This window comes from Lagopus muta, chromosome 6 (genome assembly GCF_023343835.1).
Source record: "Lagopus muta isolate bLagMut1 chromosome 6, bLagMut1 primary, whole genome shotgun sequence".
NCBI classification, from domain to species: Eukaryota; Metazoa; Chordata; class Aves; order Galliformes; family Phasianidae; genus Lagopus; species Lagopus muta.
This window is the reverse complement of record NC_064438.1, coordinates 54,425,636-54,444,851: the sequence shown is the minus strand read 5'-3', so window position 1 is coordinate 54,444,851 and position 19,216 is coordinate 54,425,636. Positions and strand designations below refer to the sequence as shown.

At 44.0% G+C, this 19,216-nt stretch overlaps 1 protein-coding gene across 1 annotated transcript; it reads right to left on the bottom strand.

Moving 5' to 3' along the window:
- Positions 1-1,364: 1,364 nt before the first annotated feature.
- DHRS7 (dehydrogenase/reductase 7) lies at positions 1,365-18,842 on the bottom strand. Its single transcript, XM_048947727.1, has 7 exons — positions 18,580-18,842; positions 13,755-13,907; positions 9,037-9,143; positions 8,033-8,272; positions 3,961-4,083; positions 2,319-2,534; positions 1,365-1,572 (listed from the first exon to the last, which is right to left on the bottom strand). Exons 1-7 carry the CDS (start codon positions 18,713-18,715, stop codon positions 1,537-1,539), a joined length of 1,011 nt encoding a protein of 336 aa, XP_048803684.1. The 5' UTR covers positions 18,716-18,842; the 3' UTR covers positions 1,365-1,536.
- Between the last annotated feature and the right edge of the window lie 374 nt (positions 18,843-19,216).

Sequence of the window (19,216 nt, the reverse complement as noted above, 5' to 3'; positions counted from 1 at the left end):
GAACTGTTCTACCTTTTTAACCAAGTATGCATCAGCTGTGTTGTAAATTCTTATTAACACCTGCTTGCATTACAGATCGCAATATTCATCACACAAAGGTAAGCATAAAACACTGTGGCCTTGAAAAAGAATACTGAACAAGATCAGCTTTAATCTAACAAAAGTTCAGTGCTCATTAGAGGATTTTTACCCCTTCTGATCTAAGCAGGATTTTTTTAGCTCTCATACAAAAACATTAAGTCCCAGAGACAGCCTGTCTCATTTTGTTATTATGAGGCAACAGGAATCAGCTTAATGGAGTGAAATGAACCTTCTGTTCTTCCAGAGCTGCGTGAGACTCGCTTGTCATTTGATCAGTCATTTTTGTTCTAGACGGTAGATTCCTTCTGTATTAAAAGCCATGTGAAAAATGTCACTTTTGACTCTGCTACACTTAGAAAGTTTCAATAATTTATGAATGGGTTACTCTTTTATTATTGCTCAGTAATATATATGAAGTAGGATTTTTATTTTTATTTTACCTGGAGAGTGTGGCTTCAGGTACATCCAAACATTACTGAGGACTTCAGCAGCAAAATGGTCACCGAGCTTGTAAACACAAAGAAATTACAGAGGTATTTCTAGTGAACAATTAAACTGAATGTTAATTTGACTGTAGAAGTTTTAAAACTGCAGTCCTCGGTTCTCCACTGCTGATGTTGGGATTTGCTTCTGCTTTGTACGAGGGTGCCTGCTCCTGGCAGGGCTGGGAGCTTTGTCTCGTGCTTGAGTCACCCACAATGCAATGCCTGCCCTAATCCAGCTCTGACACAAGTGCTGTTGTCTTGGCTGTAAGCAACCTGATGTAACAAGTTCTTTGTTAATGCCATGCCTGTGCTTGTAGCTACATGTTGTTCTGCTATAGGAACTCTTCCCTTCTTTTCATGATACTCTAGAGCATGTACCAGGCTTAGTGCAAAGCTGAGTGCCTGCTATGACAGAGGTTACACTCATATCACTTTCTTCCTTCCCCATTGCCCAAGTTTCACACTTCACCTCACCAACCAGAAACCTGAGGTCTGTGGGCTCTGCAGTTGTCCTTGGAGTCCTGAAGACAAAGTACTTCTAAATACTGATGAAATCTCCTTTTCCTAAAGGAACAATTCTCAAACACTGACTATGCTTCCTTTAACCACAAGCTTCTACCTGTGTTTTTCTTCTGCTAATGGCCCATTAAGAGTAAAAGTGAAGGAAATGGAATCCTGTGGGTATATAATTCATAGCTTGCTCACGCAGTATTTGCTAGTGTCATAGCAGCAGAAAACAAAGCAATGCTTGACCTCTGTCTCAGTTGCTGCAAGTTTTTAAACATGTTTTAAACCAGGTGTATTTAAAAACTGAACTTTATTTAGCCAAGTGTGTATACAGCTTGATAGATCTGTCGAGTCATACGATGAGAAAGGTACAAGTGATAAAAAAGTTCTCATTTGCAGTCATGCAGCATGGGAAAGTTTCTCAGCCTCAGCACGAGTACAGCAGGATTCTGTACATTTCTCCTTATTTCTTCTTTCTTGAATAAGAGGCATCAGCATCCTGGAGTGAGAATACATTGTCAGCATTTCCCCTCCTTGTGCTATGCTGGTGTCCTTCACTCACAGTGTTACTTTGCCTGAACCACCCTGTGACAGTGGGCAGCTGCAACTTAAAGCTTCCTGCCTTCGCGATCTATGTGCCAACGTTAGTGTTCCATTTCCTGATTTTTGAATGCTTCAACACGTTATTGCATACTAAGTTCAAGAACACAGCGAAAAATGTACCATCTACCAAGTAGTGCTGCAAGATCAAGATCAAGACACAGCGTTGTACGTCTGTCTTCTGGGAAATGAATGAGAGGGAAGAGACCTGACGCAGAGCCATACTCTTAACGTGCTTTGGGAGATGCTCCGATTACATGTCTGATAGAGAAACTTGACAGAACTCCCAGAGAGTCTGTCAACAGTCTTAATTTCAAACTGCGTTAAATAATCCGTGCTGGTGACTTACAGCTCAGCCCTGCGCTGCTGCTGAGTGTGAACTCGTGGCCTGCGTGACAAAGAGTAGAGGCAAGACCCTGGCACTACAAGATGTACTGACTTCACTGCTCTGCAACGTGACGGTGCTGCAGTAATTCTAGACTACCGGGCACGCAGCTGTGAAGCCAAGCTGGGCATCAGCTGCCAGGGAAGTGAGGAGGAAGAAAAGAAACGGATCCAAAATTGCAATCCCAGCATTCCTACAGCTAAAGAGTCTGTCAGCAGCATAAAAAAAGCAACAAGTGGGGGAGAGAGGAATAAACTCACCACTCCGCTCTTAAAGTTCTCTATTCTCCTCTTGCCCATTCTGTTCATCAGCCACCAGGCCCAGGTGGGCGCGTACTGCCAGAGGTAGCAGACAGCCAGGTAGGGCTGGTCGCTGATCCAGGCCTCCTTCAGGTCATTGACTGTGCTCACCAGCGTGAGCCGGACGCAGCGCTCCGTTGGCATCTTGTGGGACTGGTCACCGCTGTTCTCTAGCGACTGCAGCACAGAGAGGGCAAGAATCAGAACCAATTTGTGGTTGTGGCTGACAGAGGGAGAGAAAGGGCCGGGCTCTGTGCAGCAGGCATGCTCTTCTTAATTTCTGCACTGTGCAAATGAGGAACAACCCATCTCTCCCTGCTAATCCACTGGCTTTCTGTGTGGGAAAGCTTACTGCCTTCCTTTAGATTAAATAAAGGACCTTTTTAATTAATGCCTCATTGAATAGTTCAAAGGTTAAAAATGCCTCAAAAATCTATTCTGGTTTGGCATGAAATTACACTGAAGGAGATACATCAGGACAAATTACCCATTCTGCAGCTAAAGGCTTTGAGAAATGCAAACTTTCCTGTTCCCAGCTGCCTACCCCATTATACATTCCAAGTTAATCTGTAATCAAATTAGTACGAGGACATGTCCTCCATTAACTTAAAACTTCCTGCCAGCTCTGCTCTGTGTGCAGCTATCTCAAGAGAAGAGCAATAGACTTCTTCAGTGGCAGTGATGTTTTGTTTGATGTCTTCTCCACAGGTATCCCATAGTGAAAATCAGCTGCAGCTCTGTGAATTCATACACATCTCACTCCAGCAGTCGTGGATTGCTTTATCACTTTGTTGTTCTGTTTCCCGGAGCAAAAGCTATTCTAGCTTAGATTCAGTCTTCCTCCTGGATCTTTTGCCACACTGAAATCTAAGGAATTTGTTTTGCAACATTTCCAGATTGCTGGAAAAGTACATCTTTTCTTTCATGAAAGTATGCAGTTTTACAAGCCAAAATTCCTTTCAGAACTTGATTTAACAATGGGAGAACTTCTTTCTCCCCCTCTTACTTGTGTGTTATCCTGAGCTTTAAATTAACTGAATTTATGACATTACCAATATAAATCACAGCAACAACTTCTGCCAGCTATTCTGCGAGACAGCCTTTATTAAAAACAACTGAGCAATTGGGAGGTTTTGCTATTTGTCCTTGAACAACCACTAACAGGAAAAGAATGCATGCCTCGCATCAGCTGACCCCAGCGGCTTTGCCAACACTTGCACCAGAGTCAGCCAAACAGAGGACCTTGTGAGTAGGGCAAACAGAAAACTACCTGTGCTGAAACACTGCTCTGCACTGTAGCATGGTATCTAGGAAACAGAGGCCTCTACCCCAGAACTGGAGCAGGGCAGCTGTAGGGTTAATTTACAAGGTGTGGATTGGGTGCGTTGGAAGAGAGGACAACTCTACAACTTCATTTTATATGGACCTAATACCACAAAGCATTACATGACAACACATGGCTTTGCATTAACCAAAGCATTTCTTGGTAAGAAAAGGGAGGTTGGTGTTTGCTAGGGGAAGCAAGAGAAAACAAAATCACAAAAGGTTCACATTCGCCTGTAGCAAAAGTTGGATTTACTGTAATAGAATTTCGAGTCCTTACCTTGTCAAGTTTCTCCGTAAAGACATTTTGTATGATCTTAGACTGCACAGGTCCTGGGCATATGTTGATAATGCTTATCTCAGGGTAGTCTGTCAGCTCCGTCCGAAGAGAATTAAAAAAACCCTGGAAGAAAAGACTGTCGTGTGACTACATTTTAAAGATCAATTTCTGCAATCCCTACTATTTTGACTATTGTCCTATCCAGCTTGGGAAGAGGGCTGTCTGGCCCAAGCTCTTATCCAAAATGCGCTGCAGGAGAAATGTCAATCAGATGTTCTCCTGTGGTGACACCAACACAACAACTGGAGCAATGCACTAAGGACAGGCAACAAATTGCACACCCATGCACGCTTACCACCAAGACCTGTCCACATATGCTCTGATTTCCCAATCACTGGTGGCTGATTCCAGCTCACAGATTGCACATAGGCTCTGCAGCTACGTTCTGTAAAAGCACTGACTTGCACCTTTTAACTTACAAGACCTGCAGGCCCCATATTAGATCTTCAAAGCAAATTATCTAAGACGTGTAGCTTCTGGAGGACTAATTCTAGCACTAAAGATGTTTGTATGTCTGGAAGTCTGCTTCTGGACAGATCAGGAAGCCTCTCAGATCTCCCAAGCATTCAGATGATTTTGATTAAAAACCTGGGCTCCTCCCTGGAGTACTTCCCCACCCCTATGCACATCTTCAGCCATGGCATCAACACTGCTGGCTGGGCTTCACCCATTGCTCTGGGCTGATGCTGCAGCCCACAGCTGTGCTTTTCACATCCCCTCCTTTGCCCAAGGGATCCTGGGGACACATCTCAGAAAAGAGCACCAATTTGTGCAGTTCCATCACAGAAGCTGTGCAGCCAAGCTAAGTAGAAAGTAATACGCCAAAGAGCACTGGACCTTAAAGGGGAGAATGTGGCAGTGTGTCAAGTTGGTGAGGACAGCCAGTTTGATCACGAGTGCTTTGTATGCTATTTACTGCAGCAATGACTACAAGCTTGGGCTCTCACACAAAGACACCCTAAGCAGTAAGCTATGCAACCATAGTCCCTGCCATATGCAGTCGTTGGTTCCTCCATCAATACCAAATTGCAGGAGCAGCACTTAGAGCTCTTCCAACCCTCACTCCCTGATCACTCCATGGGATTTGGGATTGGGTCACTGGGGGGCTCCAGGGATATGTATTCTAGCCAAAATTGGGCACAACCCAGAAGAGGCCAGCTCTGCAACTTCAGACAGCTTCCCGCAGAGGGCTCTGACACACTCCCTCAGACTGCTGGTTCCCTCCAAGCGTTTTACAAAGAGAGCCTTGTTGCCTTGAACAAATTGCAAGGTAACAAAAGCTAAGCATTGGTCCAGTGAGACGTAGTTATCCTTGAAGATCCTGTCTAGACATCAGCCAAGCACAGGGCTGCTGAGGCTTTTTTCAGTGTTGTTTGAGTAGTGGGGTCAACGTCAGTGCTATTTGCAACCAAGGGCTTCAGACTCCACAAACACGAAATCTATGTAGCCAGAGAAACCAGCAAGATGCAGTTTGTACTGTGACCACCCTGCTATCCCCCTGCATTTAAAGGGCTTTCTGTGACCCCTCCCTCCCTCCCAATGCAGTTCTTACACTGCAGAAGAGGTGCAGCCCACCCAGAGCACACAGTGACTGGCACACTTGCTCAGGGGGAATTCAACAGACCCTCATGAAGAAGGCAGCTCGGCACAAGGAGCTGGATGAGGCTGCAGCAGGTCACAGAAGAGACCTCTGGAGATTACTGACTCCAACCTCAATGCTAATGCAGGTTCCCTACAGCAGGCTGCACTAGGGTCTGCAGAACAGGAACTGCTTCAAACCATGGGCCTCTTCAGCTTTGTAACCATATCCTAGAAGATGCTGCAAAAGGTGATGCTGAAATGACTTCTAAGACAGAAATATACTTCAGAAATTCCTCTAAGGATCAGAGGCTGAATGAAGAGTGGCTGTTGCTGCTCCATGCAGCCCATGTGCCCATTAGACAAGCTCCTGATGGAGGTACATTTTTAAGATCACCATTTCTGACTCACTCCATATGCCACCAATTACACACATTACAACCAGAGGAATGGTGCATCATTTCCACCAGCACCACCACATCAGGAGAGAAACTGCAGAAAAGGTTGATTTCCTCAGCTTTTGAAATCTTCCTCATTCTAAAGAGATCCAGTTGACATGAATCAAGATATGCTTGTTTAACTATATAATAGATGTCAGACATATTTAATAACAGGTGGACAGAATGAAATCTGCAGTTTAAGATGACACTGGGTTGACACATGCTGAGTAAACACAACATGAAATGCATCACTTCATGCTTGGTGTTATTTTCCCCAACTCCTCTCTAATCATTTCCTCCTGGTCATCAGAGATGGGTGTCTGCTAAGTGCAGAGGACTGCCATTCTGACAAATCTCCTTTATCTGAGCTATATTGGTGAAGTTCGATATTTCAAAAGAGCTTTTGTAGCTTTGGAGGTCTTGTGCCCACATCTGCTCATAGCTCTGGACTGGTAAGAGACTCTTAGGGCGAGTCTGATTTCAAAAATCTATATTGCAAACTATTTGCAATTAGTATTTGCAGGACTACTGCAGAAGAAACAAGAGAGGAGGTCTGGGGTCTGGCCTGGTTATTGAGCAGAAGAAGAAATACCAAAGAAAAAAACAAGGTAACTGAATTGCTTATAACTAATCCAGACATTTTAGTAAACTATTTTCTTTTAATCTTCTTCCACATTCTTAATCTCCACATGAAACTCGAAGTTTGAGAATGCTTAAAGCAACTAACTAGCTGTGCTTATTCCAAAAGTACCACAGCCAAAAGATCAGTCAAGTGAAAGAACGTTTTCAAATAAAGGAGTGTAAGTGAATGGAGTCCATGCTTCTGCACACTGTGTTCTTCTAACTTAAATCTACCAGACCTAAGTCAAGGCTGGCCTCTAACAGGCAATTCCATTGCTGGCGCCGAAATTAGAAGTAGCAGCTCTCTCCCTGTCATTAGCTGAAAGTTTTCTGTGAGCAGAGACTTATTGCTGTCTTCTATATCCTCATTCTTGCAAGTGCCCATGGCTTTGCAATGTCAGCCACTTGTTCCACGCCTGCTGTTGGTGGTCAAACTGTCAAAAAGATATCAATCCAATAGACTGAGCAGAGTTCTGTACTCTGTTCGTGTGCATAATCCCAGCAGGAAGCAGGAACGTGCCAGCTTTTTGTTATTAAAATCACCTCCAAGTACAGCTGAACTTTGGCTTTCTGAGATCAAAGCATACATTAGCAGGAAGTCAAACAGTGGTGAAAGAGAAATATGTCTAAATAAATTTGCTAGTTAAACAAAAGATTCTACAATGATAGAGGCAGCCTCTTTTCCCTGCAGACATTTTTCTCAGCTCTTCTATGTTTTTCTGCATGAGTGAAATGGCTTTCAGAAATCTTTCCAAGCAAAACTGAAAATTCAGTGTTACGTAGAAGAGAGTAGGACCTCCTTCCTAAGGCACGATGAGCTGCCAGTTCTTCACAGCACAGAAAGATTCAAAGCTACTGGGAAGATTCCTTCAGATCTTTCCAAGATCAGGGATTGCCCTTTCTCTTGTTAGTCTGCTTTACCCATCACTGCTCTCACTTTACTGACCTCAAGATTTCCTATAGTCTTTCTGTTGTTTTCCCTCACTGACTGAGCCGTGTCTTCAAGCACCATACCCCCATTCTTGCACCACACTCCAAGATACCTGCACAAGGACTTTGCTCAGCTCAGCGCCTTTTGCACACAGTGAGTGTGGTGGGTCAGAAGGAGTGGAAGAGAAGCATGGCAAACCCTTCTCCCACATTATCCAGTGCTGCACACGTAGTTCAGAACTGCTGTAAGCTTCTGTGCAGGGTTTTTTTGCTAAAAACAAAGCAGATTCTCTAACAATGAACTGCCAGTGCTGTTAGCTGAAGAAGGGCTTGAAGTTCAATTCAAAGCTATTTTAAAGGCTACACAACTAGAAACTTGAGAAGGAGTCCATCTGTTGGTCTTTCACACAACAAGACTTGATAAAGATCAGAACGTGACTTACCTGCAGAGCATGTTTGCTGGCACAGTACCCTGAGGCAAGAGGAGCGCCCATGATCCCCATCACACTGCTCACAGTCACAATCTTCCCCCTTCTCCTTTGGATCATGTGATCCAGAACATGTTTTGTCAAAGAGATCGTGCCTAGGTAGTTCAGTTCCATTATGGCACTGAAGACATCCAGGTTTGTATCCACGAACAGAGAGCGTTGGGAACGTCCACCATTGTTGACCAAAACATCAATCTCAGAAAAAATAAAGTGATAAATAAATACAACATGTTTTCTTTAATATTTCTCCTTCCTCAAGCAATTGCTAACTGACTGTTCCCTTCCTTCCTGCCTCCCCAAAACAGGACACCACTCCTTTGTATTGAGGACTGGCTGCTTTAGAGCAGAGACAACAAAACAGAAGTGTTTGACCCCAACTCCTAGTATAGGAACAATGGCAGCTGGAAACCAACTAGATCTGGTACCAAACACCTCACTGTGACACCAAAGTACCAGTGGACGACTAAGGTGTAGCTTGAAGCTTCAACCACCACATGCAGTATTAGTCAGATCTGACTGCCATTATTTTGGACTCACAGTCCAAAATACCACACCAAACAAGGCAAGCACTTGTGCCTGAGGTCCAGTTTTGTTCCATATAGCCCAAATTGCATGCATTATAAAGCTTACAAAATCAAAGTCCTGACTTTCACACACAATTTTAGGACTAGAATATACAGATTACTCCATTTGGTCAGGAAATACAGTGACATCAAGCAAATTAATTTTTAATTCTTGGTAACAACCAGTGATTACTTGTTATTTGCTGTATCTCTGCAAAGCTGCTAAAACTCAGAAGCAAGCAATGGAAGGGATGGGAATTTAGGTATTACTTGTCATGTTCAATAATGAAACTTAAGCAAGAATGTACGCATCAGTAAATGAAGTGAAATACAGACATACATGCAGGGATAGGAGAGGAGGAGATAGAAAAATTCAGCCCCAGGAACATTCCTCACCTTGCCAAAATGCTTCAGAACACTGTTGGTAGCAGCTTCATGAGAGCTTCTGTCAGTCAAGTCAAGACGCAGAACAAGGATATCTCTATCGCTCAAGTTGCTGATCTCTAAAAACAATCACAAAGTAAATGGGAACCAGTAAGGGTGCTAATACAACAACTGTGATAAGTGTGTTTTAAAACAGTCATTTGCACTAAAAAGAAACCATGACATTAAAATGGAAATCAAATGCTTTCTTTGTCCTCATTTTGATCTCCACACTGAACACATTTTTAATCCCTTCCTATCAAGTCTTTTTTCTTATCATTACGTTTTTGCTTGCAAAAAGCTTGACTTTATTAAATAGGTTCGTGCATTGCAATGTAAACAATGCAACTCTCCAAATAAATTGCAGTGGTTGGAAGCAATGCATTATGTGATTATTATTGGCAGCCTTGACAACTTCCTTGTAGGTAAACTGCTCAACCATGCCTACCCTCTCTAACAGGAACAGTATAGTTGAGGCCAAAGCCACAACCTGTATACATGAGCTGATTTACTGCAAAGGGAACAAGGAGAATGATCCTTGGGAGTCCCTTCTAGCATGGGATATTCTCTAAGAAGTTAAGCATCCACCTCATGGAATAAAAGTCACTTATCATCAACTTCAAGACATTATACTGAGTGTTTACACCACTGCCTCTTCAGAACTGACCTTTTCCCTAGAAAGCATTTCTAGAGCAGCCATGTGCTACCCTGGGGCTTGAGGGCATTTGACTCACAAAAATAAAATCTTCATTGTTAATCTGCCATTTTTTTAAACTGGATATTTTAAAGAATTTATTTATACTGGTTTAGTAGTGCTATTTTTGTTTCTAAATTGATTCCTAGCCACAATTACGTACACCCGCTCCCCTTTAACCACTGTGCTCTTTAAATACAGAGCACAGAGTTTTTCATTATTGCCTGCATATGTAGGTCAGGCTGAACTTTGTCTCTACAGTGATGCACAGAAGAGGTGACTGAAAACCATAGCTTGCCTCTGTTCAAAGGTCATGAGTATTTAGGCAACTGGATATGATATACCTATTTCTCTGGCTTAAAGCTACTGTATTTCAGTGAACAGCCCCCTCCAAGACCTCTTCTCTCCCCTCCATGCATTTTTCTTTCATTACAGACAGCAATAGAAGTCCTGGTACATCAAACTACACCTCTGCCTCACACTCCCACAAGCAGATTTGCACAAGCAAAGTCTACTGAGACAGGCCATGGGGCTAGAGCACCTCTCCTATGGAAAGGGTGAGAGAGCTGGGGCTGTTCAGTTTGGAGAAGGCATCAGGGAGACCTCACTGCAGCCTTCCAGTACTCAAAAGGGCAGCAGGAAAGCTGGGGAGTAACTCTTTATCAGGGAGTGTAGCAACAGGACAAGGGGGAAAAGCTTTAAACTAAAGGAGCGTAGATAAAGATTTAACATTAGGATGAAATTCTTCATGATGAAGGTGGTGAAGCACTGCAACAGGCTGACAGAGAAGCCCCAAGCCTGGCACTGCTCATGGCCAGGCTGGATGGGGTTTTGGGCCCAGGTTCCTCCTTTTAAGGGCTTTTGAGAGAAAAGAAATTCCAGTAGTACTGGTGAAATTCAACTTGTTGTAGAGAATGCTGCAGGAAAATACAAATCCTCTTAGAAAAATCCTTTCAGTTATTTTCTCCTCCTGCAGAGGTGCAATGAAGCATGGAGCATGTGGGCATGTGCATGACAACAGGTATTACCTGTAACCTTTACACAGCTTTCCTTCTCTTACCTTCAGCATTTAAGCAGTGTAGAATGCATAAACATATCACAGGGTGGTGTCTGAATTTTGAACAAGATAAATGTGCTTTGTTCTGACATTAATATGTCAATTATCTAGTTAAGTTACTGCTATGCATAGCCTACTGCAGGCATGTTAAAGCTTATTAGCTCCAATTATGCCATATAATTCAGCCAAATTCAAGTTGTTGTTATGCATTACAACTCAATCTTAACCCATCTCATGCTACTTAAGCCTTATAGGACATCCTTGAACTCAGTTACAAAAAGAAAATACACAGGAGGTAGAAGCAAGCACAAGCTGCCCTGTGTATCTGCTTTACATGGCATTTTGGTAGCAAGAGGGCTGCAGGGGCAGCCTCTGGAAGCAGAATCCAGAAGTTAGTTAAGCATGCAGAGATGGAATCAGGAAGGCTGCAACTCAGATGTAGTCAAAGCTGGTGAGAAAAGCAAAAGGCTTAAAAGGACTTCTATGGGTACAGCAGCAACAAAAGGAAGACCTAAAGACTGTGAGATCACCACTCAGTATAGAGATGGGAATGAAATGATGAAGGACACAGGAAAACATGAAAGATTCATGTTGTGTTTTCTGCCTGAATTTCACTGCCAAGTTCTCTCTGGTCTCCCACATTCCTGAGGCTAGCCTCTGGGGGAAAGCCTACCAGCATCAGAGGAAGACCAAGCTAGGGACAAACTAGAGATACCAACAGGTTGATACATGCATTCAAAAGCTACAAGAACCGACCAGAAGCACCAGAGTGGTACTGATATTTAGAGGAGGTCTCCAGTGACTGGAAAAAACACAAGTGTCATTGAACCTAACCTCAGTCCTTTGGAAAATTATATGGCAGTTCCCCCTAAAACAATCTCCAAACATATAAAAGACAAGAAGACTACTAACTGCCAACATAGATATAAGATGGATGTAGACTGCCCAACAACTTAATTGCCTTCTGTGATGACAACTGGCTCTACAGACAAGGGGAGAGCAGCAGATGTTTACTATCTAGACTACTTAGCTTTCTGTGCTGTCTTCCATAGCATCCCTGTAACAATATGAGAGAAATGAGGGGTCTAGAGGAGTTGATTACAGTGTAAATAAACACCAGGCTGGAGCAACCAACCACTCAAAATTAAAGTGATGACCAGTTCTAAGAGGTATCTCTCCATGGACAGTATTTTTCAGTATCTTCCTCATTAATTTCCCAGATGATGGAATGAAACATGGGTTTTCAGCAAATTTTGAGATAATGTCAAGTTCAAAGGAGCATTTGATATGCTGGAGGGCAGGACTGCCTTTCAGAGGCATCTTAACAAGCTGTAATAATGGTCTGACAAACCTCATTAAGCTCAACAAAAATCAAATGAAAAATTTTGCACCTGGGACTGAATAGTGTTATGCAGCACTGCAAACCAACATCCAAATGGTTGGGTATCAGATCCCCAAACAAGACTTAAGATCTTGATGAAAGTCAGAAAAAAATGCTACTTGGGCTGCAAACAAGTACTGAGAAACTGCAGCACAGGGCCACCAAGATGGCCGGAGGAGCCAGCATACATGATAGTTAAGGAAAGGGATGGAAGGCTGAGTTTAGAGAGAAGGTAAGAGTGCAAGGGGGCTTCTTACTGAGGAGTTTCATGCATTCCTACCAATTCTCCCATTTGAATTTTTGCCATTATCACCACTTAGCTACACAGATCCCTCTTGCTCCCTTTTAAATATATCTACTGAAGTGACAGCTTTTTTGAGGCATCAGAAAATGGAAATAAGGAGTAGTGCATTTCTAAAGATCACTGTCAGATCTTCAGAGTAGAAATGCTTAACTACTGAATGCTTAACTATAGAAATGCTTAACAATTTGTTCCTCAGGATACACAGGAGATATTCTTTTCTGCATCTTGATCAGCTCATCCACATGAATCAGCAGATTATAATCAGGGAACTGTGTATGAGGCTGACGATCAGCTCCAGTGTGTTGGAAATGATGGTGGCAGAGCTGGAATATTGCAAAATTTGTGCCAAGTAACTCACATAACTGTATGCAAGTTTGTCAGGACCTACAGAAACCAATATGAGGCTGAAGGTTCCCTGGATCGTATCATTACTGGTGATAAGATGTGGTATCACCACTATGAGCCAGAGTCAAAACAGCAGTCCATGGAGATAGCAAGGGGCGATCCTTCTGGATTTCCTGAAACACAGACAGACCATTGACTCCAACCAGCACATCATCACACTGACTAAGCTGAAGGTTTAAACTTCCTGAGTTAGGCCAGAGAAGATGACTTCCTTTCTCCAGCAACATGATAATGCCAGGCCATATACTGGTTTGAAGACTGTGAAGCATACTGCCAGTCTTGCCTGGACTGTCCTATCACACCCACCAGATAGTTCACATTTAGCAACTTCCATCTTCCATCTGTTTGTGTTGAGGAAAGACAGACTGCATGGGCAACATGCACTCCCAACACCATCACAGCAGCTGTGAAACAGGGGGTCACCTCAGATTTGTACAAGCACAGCATGCAGGCTCTTGTTCATCACTGACAAAAATGCAGAGATAATGGTAGTGACTACACTGGAAAATAGCATTTTGTAACTGAGAACCTGCACTATCAAACAGTGTTCTTGTGCTCTTTGCATATGTTGTAGTTTCCACGGAAATAAATAGGAGGCATTACTTGTGAAGTGACCGACACAGAGTGATACCCTTTCACATGCTTCCTTCCCCATTATATAACATGGAATTAATAATGAGATTCTGACCTAACTCCAGTTCTCGAAGGCACTCATACCACATGCCTGAGTTATGCGTAAAGTTTACTTTCATCATGAAATTTATTCCCATGCTTGTAGGTAACTATTTCTGCAGCAACTCCACCACACTAAGAGCGGAACTGGCCACATGAAGCAAGAACTTATACTTACGAAGGCATCTCTTTTTCACTCTTTCCAGCTCATCCTCTCTTCTTGCTGAGATAGCAAGCAAAGCTCCTATCTTTGACAGCTGGTAAGCCAATTCTTCTCCAATTCCACTTGAAGCTCCTGTCACCCAGACAACCTTGCCGCGCAGCTCATTTTCTGTCAAAAGAACCAGGACAGCAGTTCACACCTTGCTAATGCTACAATAAACATAGGAGTCACTGCAGAGATACAATCTGATACTGTTTGTAAGACGTGCTCAGCTTTATTGGCTGTTACAAAATCTTGACTTCTTTATTTTTTGGTCACATGTAGTTGTGAAATTGTTCAATGTTGTTCAACTGCCACTTGAACTTTGTTCCAAGGCTGATCTGAACAAACACGGATGGAAGCTATTTGGTTGCTTTTCTGCTGGATAGGATTTCCACAGACCTGATCAAAATGAGGTTCAGAGGAAATAGGGGAATTCTTGGAAACGACAGAAAACTGTTACTATATTGCAAATCCAAAGAAAAGGCTGAGCAAACATTTCCTAATAAACGTCCTACCTCAAAAACTTTCCTAAGGAATTGCTTAAAGCAGCAAGTTCTCTGATCGTAGGAGGCTGATCAAAACAAACAGAATGGTGTTCAGCCACCTTGTTTTACATCTGATGCAGGTTAATTCTTGCATTGGTCAGAGTACAATACACTGAATTCCTAAAGTATTCCTAGGAATTCCTAAAGCTCATATATTAATTTCCTGCGTGCTTTCCATTCTTGCCCTGGCACGTCTGTTAAATCTCTAGTAAAAGTAGTCCCTTACTGTTTCTCCTCTTGCTGTTCCCCCTTGTTTGCAGTCATTCCCTCACCCCTGCTCCAAGACAGACTTGCAACTTGTGAAAAGTTTAGCTTTCCAGGGATACATCCAAAAACAAATAAAATAGATGGATCAAAATCAACCACTTCATTCTCAACACAGCCTAAGCAATAATATCAGAGCACCTTCAGCACATATTGACTAAAATTTGCGTATTTTTCAAGATCAGTCTTAGTGAAAATCCGACTCAAATACACAGAGGGCTGCTGAGCAGAACTCTCCCTTCTATTTGCCATACATACAGAGCATTCAAACAATTCCTAGCCAACCAAAGAGTTCACGTTACAATTCTAATAGCAGAGCCAAATTCACTTCCTGGGACTTAAAGCCTATTTGATTCTCAAAATAGCCAGAACGGCATTTTTGAGCTCACTGAACATTAACCACTTTCTCAGTTTAGCAAAAACTCCCCCTTTTTCTTCCTCCCCCACTCAAGCCAATGGCTGTGACAAATTCTACTTCCTGCTTCAGGATCAGATCCTGCTTCTCTCTGCACTAAACTGTCTCAAATTCCTACTTTGAGTCTTCATGACGAAAATCCCATGAAGAGATGAGCATCAAAATCTTCTTCCCATCTGACTGGAAGACTAGAGAGCATCCAAGACCATCCGATCTCAACTTGGGTTTACAGTACTGGCATCAGGCACTCTTTTTCTTTTTTTTCTTTTTTCTTTAAGCTGACTGTATGTTAGCCAAAGAACAAGTCCTTCATTTTGTTTAAAAAAATTACTTTTCCAAAGGAGAAAGCTAAGGTTATGAGCATGGGAAGTGGAAAGAGATGTCACTGAAGTTGTAGGAATAACTGTAATTAATAATTGTATCAGAAGGCTGCTGCCTTCAACACTTATTTACACTCTCCCTAGGGTTTCATTTCAATATATTCCTAATTCCTTAAATTAATCACAAGAAACATGGGGGTTCACAGCTGATTAGTTTGTTTTGTTGGCAGAAAACCTGTGGAAACAAGTACTATGTGAAGAAAAGGGCACATGGACATGCCTTCATCCCTGTTTATTACACTCATCTCCTTTTGCTACTGCAAACAAATTCACAGTTCCTCCATTCTCAAATTGTCCTGGGCAGCTTCACTTCCTGAAGTTGTTCAGGATCTTGTTCCATGGACAGAATAATTAACAGAGATTTCTCAGTGCTGATTGCTACCAAGCACTGGAGTTGATGTAATTTAAGATCTAGCTCATAAGCTGCATCAAAACCTAGATGGTTTTAGAATAAATGCCCTGTTGATACTGCAAATAGGCTTACAAATTAACTGTGCGAAATTGAAAAATAAAAGGAGAATGTGCTTTTACTAACCATTAACTACTGTGTTACAAGGCATAAGAAACAAGTGGTTGAACAAAGCAGTAGCACTCGTCTTACAAGATGTGCTTCTGTTGTTCAGCTCTATTTGGGAGGTTTGCCATCATTTGTGTGCCTATCACACAAAGTTGCCACTTTATTTCATTCATAAAAACATTTGGGGTGAAGAAGTTTGAAGTAGAACATCCCCCATACCCAAAAAGAATCATGATATTACGCTTAACTTGAAGTTTAAGGAGTAGGCTTTCACATACGTACACATTTGTACACAAAAGGATCCAACCACACTGACTGTGAAAAACAGTGTTCAGAGTGACTGCTGATCTGCTAATGAGACACAACACAAAGTCACACAGTAACCCTTATCTCCTGATCACACAAATATTTACATTTTGGGAAATAATCCAGCATCTGCCAATGACAAAATCCAGATGCTTCCCTATAGAAGTGAACCAATGGAACAAAACCAGTCTTACCTACGTGCAATTACAGTTCACAGGATAAAGAAACATCTTTGCTAGTATTCGTCCCTTTTGTTCCCCTCACTGAGTGGACATGACCAGCACTGTGGTGCCACTATCCCATATATGCCTGGCAGAGCTATCAGCAAAACACCAATGAAATGCTACCATCTCAGCTACATGTTGCAGTCGATGACAAGCACCAGTGGCAGAACACAACCCATCTCTTTGCAAAGTAAAGAAGCTTACATTTACAGAATTCTGACTGATTCTTCTCAACAAGTTGAAACTGCCCCATCCGAAAATGTCTACATTGTTCCTAATGTGGGACTATTTAAAAGGTTTCAAAGCTCCTAGCGAGGCTGAAGGCTGCCTTCAAAAAATAGTGGTCAGGAGCTGGAAAAGGCAGTCACCATCTCTGGAGGTGTTCAAGAAATGTGTAGATGTGATACAAAGCGATGTGGTTTAGAGGGGAAATATTGGTGGTAGGTGGATGGTTGGACCCAACCATCTTGGAGGTCTTTTCCAACCTTGGATTCTGTGATTCTATGAATACCATCTACCCGAGAGCTCCTAGATCTCCATGTGCATCACATAAACCCTCACAGCAAAACCTCTGCAAAACAGCTTTATTTGGGGAGATCTCTCATGTTTCTCTGCCCTGAGTCTTTGCATGTACTCTGCAAAGATCACACACACAGATGTGATTTTTTTAGTGCAGTTTTCTTGTAGTAAGGGAACTACCTGACAGACTTACTATAAAACATTACATACACAAAGAGATACAGAGGATTGCACACATTTTGTGTTCTTAGTGCTGTGTGTTACTTGTGCACTTTTCTGTTCTGTTCTCCACTATACAGACTTCCACAGCAAGCTCTGTCAGAAAGTAGAAGACAGAACAGCCTCAACAAATTTGGGGCCAAAACCAAGTCTCAACACCCTCAAACCCAACTCCACAGGGAAATGACCCTCACGTTATCCCACTTCTTCTGTACAACCTGCAGATGGCCTCCATCTTTGCTCCTAGCTTGTTGCACGTCCCGTTGGTTAGTCACAAAAAACAGAATGGCCAGGGTTGGAAGGGACCTCAAGAATCTCAAAAAAACCAGTCCCACATTCACATTTCAAACATCTTTCTTGCCAAACTCTTGACAGAGTTTGCCCTGTGCATCTCTCAATCCCTTCCCAATGCCAGCCTTCACCTGCACCACCATTCGTAGATGAATGACTGCCTCAAACTCAAATCTTCATCCCTCCATTCCCCCCAGACTCATTTTCTTGATGCTGCTTCTCCCTGCCTCAACCCACCATACAGTTTCATTTCACACACAGGACAGCTTACAATGTTTTCTGCCCCATTCCCCATTCTCCATCCCACCAGACAATGTAAGAGGATGCTGTACAGGGACTGACAGCTCCAGCTCCATTTTCACCTCAGCTATCCAGAGCTCACAGCATCTCAGATTGGGCTGCTGACTAAGCTAAGGTGAAATCCCCAAAGTTTGTAGCTCATCTGATCAAAAGCCTCTGTTAAGCATGTAAAAGTTAGTTTTACAGATCGTTAGTTGTCTGGAAGTGGGCAGAACGACAGACAAATTAGGAGGCCAACCTAGAAGTTGAAAATCCTGTCTGGGAGCTTTTTAGAGTCTTCATACCCCAGGTGACAAAGGCCACTCCTTACTTTCACAGCGGTCAGGATCCGAGGCAGTATCGCATCCCCTCTCCTTATGGACCTTCCTTTGGTGCGGCCTCCTGAGCAACGTGCTCGCTCAGCAGAACTGTTTGCTACCCCAGAACCGGACGTATGACCGGAAAAGATGCAAAACAATAGTTTTGGGGCAAGCCCGGTCCCTGCAAAGTTACTTCAGGTTACTGCTTTATTCAACAGGTCCCTCCGCAGTCGCCCCGCAGGGAGATGCACGCGAGGGGCACCGCACACCTTGTGGATAAAGGGCTAAGAACTCTGTTTTTGGGGTGATTTTTGGCGTTCTTCAGACAAAGCCGTGGGGCAGCGGTGGTCAGGTTCACGGAGCTGAAGAAACTTCAGCCCCAGCTCCCGAGGAAACCTCTCACCCCCACGCACCGCCGCGCCCCGTCCCCTCACAGAATCCCACCCCCGGGATCACCGCCGCCCACACCCGACCCCGCCGCCTCCCTCCTAGCGGCCGGGGCCGCAGGCACAGCTTTACCTGGCTTCTTCCCCCGCCACTCCGCCCACAGCAACGTGAGGTCGCCGTCGGCGCGCAGCCACCGAAGCAGCTGCAACAGCAGCACCAGCAGGGCGCCGCCGACCAGCAGCGCGCACAGTCCGCAGCCACACGACATGGCCGCCACCTCCCGCCGCCCGCCGCGCGCCTTTATAAGGGCCTCGGCCAGGCGGGAGCCGCCCCTGCTGCCCGCAGCCAGCGCCGGCCTGCCCTTCCCCGCCTCTCGCCTCCCATTCCACCCGCTTTCCCCGCCGGGCTGCGGTGGGCGGCTCCACTCTGCTCTTCCCGGGGACGTGGCCCGCGCTCCCTGGTTGGGGCCGGTTGGTCACGGCCCCGCGTTTGGCGCAGTCAAGGCTACGGCGATAAGCGCTGCGTTTGCGGGGCAGAGGTCACGCATGCGACGGGGTGAAGGTTTCTTCCTGGAAGCGGGGCCTTCTTTATCCCGACGTGACGTGCTCTCGAGGGGAGCAGAGCTTGTGAACACACATCCTCAGTACTTCTGTGCCCAGAGATCAAAACCCGGAGCTCAACGTGAGGAGGAGAGTCTCGGGGGACACCGCCATCCCTTTGCTCCTCAGGCGGCTGCCTGTCATGGAGTGTGCTGCATTGCCTTTACAGG

Coding starts and splice junctions, on each gene's coding strand:
- DHRS7 (XM_048947727.1), bottom strand. CDS start 18,715: ATGTCGTGTGGCTGCGGACTGTGCGCGCTGCTGGTCGGCGGCGCCCTG. Junction 8,273..9,036: donor TTCTGAAGCATTTTGGCAAG/GTGAGGAATGTT, acceptor ATTTTTTCTGAG/ATTGATGTTTTGGTCAACAA. Junction 1,573..2,318: donor AGAACTTTAAGAGCGGAGTG/GTGAGTTTATTC, acceptor TTCTCACTCCAG/GATGCTGATGCCTCTTATTC.